General features: G+C 47.5%; 1 protein-coding gene across 1 annotated transcript; it reads right to left on the reverse strand.

Annotated features, from left to right (window-relative positions):
- Positions 1-6,313: 6,313 nt before the first annotated feature.
- Positions 6,314-7,659, reverse strand: LOC119364594 (2-oxoglutarate-dependent dioxygenase DAO-like). The gene is made up of 3 exons (XM_037630075.1): positions 7,230-7,659; positions 6,823-7,141; positions 6,314-6,728 (listed from the first exon to the last, which is right to left on the reverse strand). The coding sequence occupies exons 1-3, from the start codon at positions 7,562-7,564 to the stop codon at positions 6,486-6,488; spliced, it is 897 nt and encodes a 298-aa protein (XP_037485972.1). The 5' UTR covers positions 7,565-7,659; the 3' UTR covers positions 6,314-6,485.
- Between the last annotated feature and the right edge of the window lie 1,348 nt (positions 7,660-9,007).

Here is a 9,007-nt window from a genome sequence, read left to right on the forward strand (position 1 = left end):
GTTTGTAAGTGACAATATGTACCCATGTGTAACGAGAATAATCATCAACAATAACAAAGCCATATAGATATGCATCATTCGTCATAGCAGAATGATGATTAGGACCGAAGAGATCCATGTGAAGCAATTCAAATGGTCGAGTGGTAGTCATGATAGTCTTCGCTGGATGCTTGGCCTTTGTCATCTTTCCAGCTTCACAAGCTCCGCATAAGTGATCCTTGAGGAATTTGACATTCTCAATGCTAATGACATGCTTCTTCTTTGCAAGCATGTGCAGATTCCTCATGCCAGCATGACCAAGTCATCGATGCCATAGCCAGCCTTCTGAAGCTTTCGCAAGTAAGCACACGGCAGGTTGTGATCCTGTAGAGAAATCAACAATATACAGATCTCCTCTCCTAAAGCCTTCGAAGACTTTGGAATGGTCAGCTTCCATGATCACAACACAATGATATCTTCCAAGTACAACAACCATATCAAGATCACAAAGCATTAAGGCAGACATGAGGTTGTATCCTAAGGACTCGACAAGCATGACTTTGTCCATGTGTCGATCCTTTGAGATTGCAACCTTACCTAGACCCAATACCTGACTTTTGCCTTTGTCAGCGAAGATGATGTGCTTCAGATGTGACGGTGATAAGGGAGCATCCATCAATAGATTCTTGTCACCAGTCATGTGATTTGTACATCCACTATCGAGGACCCACTCATTTGCTTTGGGTTGATCATCCTGCAGATGAATTAGTGCAGCTTACAAACTCATATATTTCATCAGTGAAGAATATGATATCAGTAGCATCAGTTCAATTTCATCAAGAAATAGCACAGATAATCTAGTATGAGGACGTGAGAAATGACAATTCATTTCTTCATGATTAGCCTACGTCCTTTCAGGCACTGTTCAGGTCTCCAGCAAATTCTTGAGTCGTTTTGAGCACGACTAGAGACTTGATCCTGCATAAGAGATTAGTTCTTTTTCTTCACCACCCACATCTGGAGGGGTGGCAAAGAATTCATCACTCTGCGAGCACCATATGAGAAAGGTGGCATGGACGCCAGTCCACTTCGTTTCACATAAGAGGGGTTAGGGTAAGCATATGAATAAGCAGAGAAATTCTTCGAGGACTTATGAACATAATGATTTGAAGAATAATGCACATATTCATAGCCTTTAGCTCTACCCTGCGAAACAGAAGGGTTAGCACGATGATGATCATATGAGGACTTTGATCCTTTTGAGGAATTTGATCCACGTGAGGAATTTGGTCTGTATGAGGACTTGGATCCATATGAAGAATTTGGTTCATATGAAGAATTTGATCTGGAGTTCCTTTTCTTCACAAGTGGTGTCATGAGGACATTCACCTGAAGATTTTCAAGGCAACTTTTGGGAACCCAGATTTTCTTCATAGGGGAACCATTCCTGCAGTTAGTGCCAACATATCTAGCAAATACTTCACCATTCTGATTTTTGAAAGTTTATAGTTGGAGTCAAATGACTCATCAGAAGAATGAGGAGATTCACATGTGAAGCCAGATAAGTTGGATGGATCAACTGGAGATCCCTTTGCAGCAACCCATGAGGTTTTGGGGTACTGCTCAGGCTTCCAATATGTTCCATCAGCATTGAGTTTCCTATCAAAGGCAATACCCTCTTTCCTAGGGTTTCTGTTGAGGATCTGCTTTTTGAGGACATCACAAAGAGTCTGATGCCCTTTGAGGCTTTTGTACATGCCTGTCATGTATAATTCCTTCAGTCCTGCATCACCAGTGATACTTGCATTGTCCTCAGATGAGGAATTAGTGACAGCAGAGACATAAGAAGAATTTGTAGCATTAGAAGCATTTGAACATTCAGGTGAAGAATTAGCAGTTTCACGTTCAATGCACTTCAGACATGGAGGAACAAATTCTTCCTGGGTAGCGCTGATATGTTGAGCAAGTAATGAATCACGCTCCTTCTGAAGATCTTCATAACTCACTCTTAGCTTCTCAAGATCTTGCTTTCTTTGAAGAAACTCATAAGAAAGCTTCTCATGATCAGATAAGACAGTGTTATGATGACTTTGAAGATTGTCAAACTTAAACTAAAGTCTCTGAAGATTATCAGTTAAGTTTTTCGTGCGATCCATTTCTTCACCCAACATATCATCACTTTTGTCTAACATGTTTTGAAGCTTTTCAATAGCCTTTTGTTGTTTCACAGCAATTTTAGCAAGTTTATAGTAGCTAGGCTTGAGATTTTTATCAGATTCATCCTCACTAGAGTCAGAGGAGGCGTATTTAGTTATCTTGGCACCCTTTGCCATGAAGCAATAGGTGGGAGCATAGTCATCATTGCCTTCATCAGCATTGTTGGTGTTGCCATTATCTTCAGAGTTGAAGATAGATTTGCTGACGAACGCGGTAGCAAGAGCCAGGCTTGCCACACCAGACTCGGACTCCTCGGATGCCTCCTCTTCCTCATGATCCTCAGATTCAGCCTCAGAATCCATTTCCTTGCCAATGAATGCTCGAGCCTTCTTGGAGCTGCTTTTCTTGTGAGATGAAGACTTTGAGGATTTTGATGATGAAGACTTTGAAGATTTCTTCTTATTCTTGGCATCATCAGAACTATAATCCTTGTATTTCTTATTCTTCAATTCCTTATCCCACTGAGGACAATCTTGAATGTAATGACCAGGTTTCTTGCACTTGTGACATATCCTTTTCTTGTAGTCATTGGATGAGGAATCATTGCTCCTTGAGGATTTTCCAAAGCGACCATGTCTTGAGAACTTCTGAAATTTCTTCACGAGCAATGCTAGTTCCTGGCTTAGTTCTTCAGGATCACCAATGCTGCTAGTGGAGTCCTCTTCTTCAGACTCAGAGACCGCCTTGGCCTTCAAAGCACGTGGTTTTCCATAGCTTGAACCGTATAGATCTCTCTTCTCAGCAAGCTGGAACTCATGAGTATTTAGCCTCTCGAGGATATCAGCGGGATCAAGTGACTTGTAGTCAGCACGCTCTTGAATCATCAGTGCCAGAGTATCAAATGAAGAATCTAGCGATCTCAGCAATTTCTTCACCACCTCATGGTCGGTGATGTCAGTGGTGTCAAGCGCTTAAAGCTCATTTGAGATGTCAGTGAGGCGATCGAAGGTTTGCTGAACATTTTCATTGTCGAGTCTCTTGAAGCAGTTGAAGAGATTGCGAAGAACGTCAACACGAGAGTCACGTTGAGTTGAGACTCCTTCATTTACTTTGGACAGCCTATCCCAGATAAGCTTAGCAGTTTCCAAAGCACTCACTCTTCCATACTGTCCTTTGCTCAGATGACCACATATGATATTCTTCGCTTGCGAATCGAGTTGCTTGAATCTCTTCACATCAGTAGCGCTCAGAGAGGGTGAGACTGTGGGAACACCATTTTCCACAACATACCAGAGATCGTTGTCAATTGCCTCAAGATGCATTCACATCTTGTTCTTCCAGTAGGGGTAGTCCGTTCCATCGAAGGTAGGACACCCAACAGAGACCTTGATCATACATGTGGTCCACATAACTAAAACTCCAGGCGGTTAAACCAAAATCACACAGAACAAGGGAGTACCTTGCTCTGATACCAATTAAAAGTGCGTTATATCGACTAGAGGGGGGTGAATAGGCGATTTTTATGAATTCTTCACTGAGGAATTTGGTGGTGAGGAAATTCCTAAATGAAGAACTACTTGCAGCGGAATAAGTACTCAGAAAGGAACATAACAGAACACAAGCACAGTCATCATGATGAAATGAAGACAAGCACAGAGTACAGAAAGCGTAAACACAGGATAACACAAGATGAAGACAGACAGACTGAAGAAATTGAACTGAGGAAATTGAGAAAGTCTTCAGTCAAAAGTCTTCAAACAGATATGAACATGCACACAACAACATACATGAGGAAATGAAAGAGTTGAGGAAATAGAACCAGTTAGCTCGGTGAAGACAATGATTTGGTAGACCAGTTCCAACTGCTGTCTCAGTTATATATTTGGTTGGAGCGGCTGAGTATGTAAACTCGAGGACACCCACTCCCGGACACACAGTCCTCACCGTATTCTCCTTGAGCTAAGGTCACACAGACCTCGCCCATTCACTCGTGGTAAGTCTTCAGGTGACTTCCGAACCTTCACAAACTTGGTCACTCGGCGATCCACAATTCCTCTTGGATGCTCTAGACCTTGACGCCTAACCGTCTGGAAGAAGCACCGTCTTCAAAGGAAACAAGCGTCGGATCCACGCAGGATCAATCTCTTCAGTGATGCTCAATCACTTTGGGGTTTGTAGGTTCGGGGTTTGGGTTTTCCTCACTTGATGATTTTCGCTCAAAGTCCTCGAAGGATGGGCTGCTCTCAAATGACAAGTGTCAGTTTCTCTCGGAGCAGCCAACCAGCTAGTGGTTGAAGGGGGCGGCTATTTATAGCCTAGGGAACAGCCCGACATGATAAGACATAAATGCCCTTGTCTGATATGACCGTTAGGTGGGTAGATATTTTGGAACCGCTGGCGCATAGCACAGCAACGGTCGGAATTTTGACTATCAAAATCCTCAGGGCTATCATGTTCCTCACTGTGTAGGCAATTCACACTGGTGAATTTCTAACTCCTCAGTCAGAACAAATTCCTCAGAGACCAGAAGAACTTCGTCTCTGTCACTGAAGAATATGACTGAACCGCATGAGATTTCCAATGGCTTCACTCGAAGGGATTGGTAGGTGTAGGATTTTGAGTTGAGCATCACATGGAAATTTTTCCTTAGTATTTCCTCAACCCCCTTTAACAGTATGGTGTTTCCTATGGCTCAAGAAAGAAAAAATGAAACTAGAAAACAAAAGTCTTCACGCTTCATATTCCTCGGATGAATACCAAGTCTTCAAGGTCACACCAATTTCTTCACTTTCAAAGTCTTCAGAAAGTCTTCAGATATCCAAAGTCTTCAGACGAAGAACTTCATTTTTAGGGGTCAACTTTCTCTGTAAATATCAAACTCCTCATAGACTTATAGACCTGTGTACACTCACAAACGCATCAGTCCCTTAACCTATAAGTCTTCAATACACCAAAATCACTAAGGGGCACTAGATGCACTTACAAGTTTGCTTGCGAGGTACAGTTCTGAACCTACCAAAAGACATTGGAAAGGTGTCAAGGACGTCTTCCGGTACCTGCAAGGGACCAAAGATCTTGGCCTATTGCATAAAAGGAATCAAGACCTATCTATTATAGGCTATGCCGATGCTGGGTACCTATCGGACCCGCATGATTGCAAATCGCAGACTGGATATGTTTTCCTTTGTGGTGGAACTGCGTTTTCCTGGAAATCGTCCAAGCAAACTCTTGTGTCGACTTCCACGAACCACTCGGAAATCATGACACTATTCGAAGCGTCAAAAGAATGTGTATCGCTTCGGCGGATGATCGGCCACATTCAGCAGACATGTGGGTTGAATACCGTACAAACCCCTACCATTATCTATGAAGATAATGCTGCTTGTGTTGCACAAGTCCAGATGGGTTATGTGAAGAGTAACCTCACAAAGCATATTAGTCCCAAGTTCTTCTATGCACATGAGCTGCAGCAGTTGAATGAGGTGAAAGTTTTGCATACTAAGTCTTGTGACAATCTTGGTGATATGTTCACTAAATCATTACCGACATCAACCTTAGAGAGGTGTGTGCGTGGAATCGGTATGATGAGACTTAGAGAGATGCAAGGTTCAGGGGGAGAAACTTCACAAACTCGTCGCTAAAATCTCAATCCCGATAATCGAGTACTCAACTTGATGGTTAAGTGGATTGTACTCTTTTTCCCTTGAATGAGTTTTCCTGATGTTTCTCACACGAGGTTTTTAACGAGGCAATTCGTGCAATACAACAACGTATACTGTATGCTCTTTCCCCATATTTTTCCCCACTGGGTTTTTCGGAGTTTTTGAGGCATGGTATACGGATAATTACCCAAGGGGGAGTGTTGGAAAACCGGGTCACCCAGGAGGGTGGCGGCGGCCGCGTGCAAAACGCACGGGCTAGCCCCTCCCGTTCCCCTCTTTACATTAAGTGGGTACTTATCCCTTGGCCCCCTAGTCCCTATATAAAGCAACGAGGAGCCCATCATTGTAACGCTTAATCATTGATTAATAAAGCTGGTCTCCTTCATATTTCTCTGTGTCTTTTACTTTCGCGTTCGACTACTTCGTCTACGACGCTCGCTCTCGCTCCGCAACTTCGGACCGGACTCGCCGGCGGAGTTGCGGAACAGAGGAGACCATAGTTTGCACTTTTGCAGTTTTCAGTTTTGCAATTCCTACAGGATTTTATTGTTTGATGAAAACAACGACAATTCACAGCCTCACGTGGTTCAACCGCCAATAATCAACTGAAGCTTAGCTCTCTCTGAACAGCTGAGAGTTTGCACTCTCGAGCCTAAACAGAGGCTCGGCCCCGCCAAGATAGCTACGTCACGCCACCATTCGAGCGAGCGCCTCGCCGGCACGCTCGCCGGTGGACAGCCGGAGCTTCCTGTAGTCATCGTAGTTGAACGCCTTGAAGCGGCGCGGGTGCTGCGCGTCGACGAACGCCTCCGGCGCGCACACCCTGTCGTCCTTGGGCGCGAGCAGGAACATGGCGATCGAGATGCGCGGCACCGCCGCCACGCACTGCACCCGGTGCTTCACGGTGTGCAGCCTCCCGTTGCTCCACGCCTGAAACAAAAGACGGGGTGCCTGCTCAGATGCTCAGCGCGCCGGACGGAAACGAATACGCCATGAATTTCCAGCTGAAACGAATCGATGGTACCGTGCCGACGTCGCCGATGTTGACGAGGAACGAGCCGGGAACGGGGTCGACGCGGACGAACTCGGCGGTGGCGGGGTCCAGCACCTCGAGGCCGCCGACGCAGTCGTCCTCCTGGAGCACGGTGAGGAAGCCGGAGTCCGTGTGGATCTGCACGCCCGAGGAGCCCACGGTGTCCTCCGTGTAGTTGTACCTGTTGATGCGGAACTGGCACGGCCAGTCCTGGAACGGGTGGCCCTCCAGCCCCAGGCTCGCGGCCACCTTGCCGGCGACGTCCACGATCAGCTCGTGCATCGCCTCGGCGTAACTCTTGACGGTCTCCCTGCGACAGATTAGCGTGTGCTGAGGTCAAAATTGGAGGATCCGAAATTGATTTGATGCCAAGAAAGGTGCGGTCGATTTGGTCCGACCTGGCGCGCGGCGGCGCGTCGAGGCGCGCGCAGAAGGCGTCAACGTCGGCGGGGTCCGCGGCGTCCAGGAGGCCGAAGGCCTCGTAGAGCGGGTTGGCGGGGCTGGGCGCGACGTAGCCGCTGCCGGCGATGATGTCGGCGTTGCGGCGCTTGGCTTCGTCGGGGAGGTCGAAGAGCGCGCGCACGGCGGCCTTCATCTCCGCCTGGAGCGCCGCGGGCACGCCGTGGCCGGACACGCGGAAGCAGCCCAGGCGCTCGCACGCGTCCCGCAGCCGCGCCGACTCCTCCGGCTGCGCGCCGGCGAGCCGCAGGTCGACCACCGGGATCTCCACCATCTGCGCTGCTTTACTAGTTGGGCGGAGTCCTGCGGGATCTACTGCAGGGGGGCGGCCGTGGAGATGTAGGAGTAGTATTTAGAGGCCGGCCGTGAGAGGGATGCAGGGGGCAGGGCGGCGAGTCGCGCCGCCGCTTGTCGGGACAACCGTTGCTGTGTACCGAGGTCGGTGAGACAATCAGCCGACACATATCCGTGTACGTCAAACACTGCCATTTTTTAGGGAAATATTAACGTCCACACGTGTGAGCATTGACTATCTCGACCACACGCATTCATCATCGTCCAGTACTATATGCACGAATCTTGACACAATCTGACTGATTTTTTGTGCCACGTAGGACAAGGCGTGTGTGTGATGTGTGACATAGTGCGCACAACATTCGTTTTATCACATGGAGGGGCCGATGTGTGGGCGTTTAGCAGTTCACCCACACATCAATTTTTAGTCACGCACAAGAGCTGGTGTGTGGGCGTTTGTCATCTCGCCCACACGTCCGCCTCCTCTCCCACACCCAAGCTGCCAGTTGCCATGTGTTTTGCAATGTACATGGCAACTGCCCTAGTGTGATTGCAAGCAGATGGCAACTCTCTCTTTTTTCTACCCGAACATGTCATTTGCCATATGTTTTGCATGGTACATGGCAAACTGCCATAGCGTGCACGTAAGCAGATGGCAACTCTTTCTTTTTACATGGCAACTGCCCTAACGTGCTTGTGAGCACATGGTAACTCTCTCTTTTACCCGAACATGTTTTTTGCCATGCCATTTTTTCAGTGCTACATGGCAACTGCCTAGTGTTAGTAGGTGGCAACTCCTAAAATTTTGAAATCATGACAACTACAGTAGACCAGACCACACATGACAATAGCTGTAGTTGTCCAAAAAAATGGCAATCTGGAACTTTGACCTGAGATGGCAACTGCAGTTGAGCAGACATGGCAACTGTAGTTGTCCGACATGGCAACCGTAGTTCAGCGACATGGCAACTACACTTAAACGAACATAGACGAGGGTCCGACCCATGGCAACTGCGTGCGCGCGGTAAAGTGTCACGTGGGGCGTGCGGGACCACGAGGTACGAGGCCTGACGTACCGGACGTGTGGGCGTTATCTATTTTCGACCACACGCACGCGTGTAAGAGGGACTGGGAGGGGGAAAAAGAGGTGTGTGGGCGCTAGTTGTTTTGCCCACACACAAGCGTGTGGGCTGGTCCTCTTAGGCACCACACAGAACGTGTGGGCAGATTCCTTAACGCCCACACATGTGGCAGTTATCGGGACCCTTGTCTTACGGAAATGTTAACGCCCACACCTGTGAGCGTTAGCCATCTCAACCACACGCATTCATCGCCGTCCAGCAGTATATGCACGAATCTTGGCACGTTCTAGCCGATTTTCTATGCCATGTAGGATAAGGCGCGTGTGTGATGTGTGACATAG

Source organism: Triticum dicoccoides, chromosome 2B (genome assembly GCF_002162155.2).
Source record: "Triticum dicoccoides isolate Atlit2015 ecotype Zavitan chromosome 2B, WEW_v2.0, whole genome shotgun sequence".
Taxonomy (NCBI): domain Eukaryota; kingdom Viridiplantae; phylum Streptophyta; class Magnoliopsida; order Poales; family Poaceae; genus Triticum; species Triticum dicoccoides.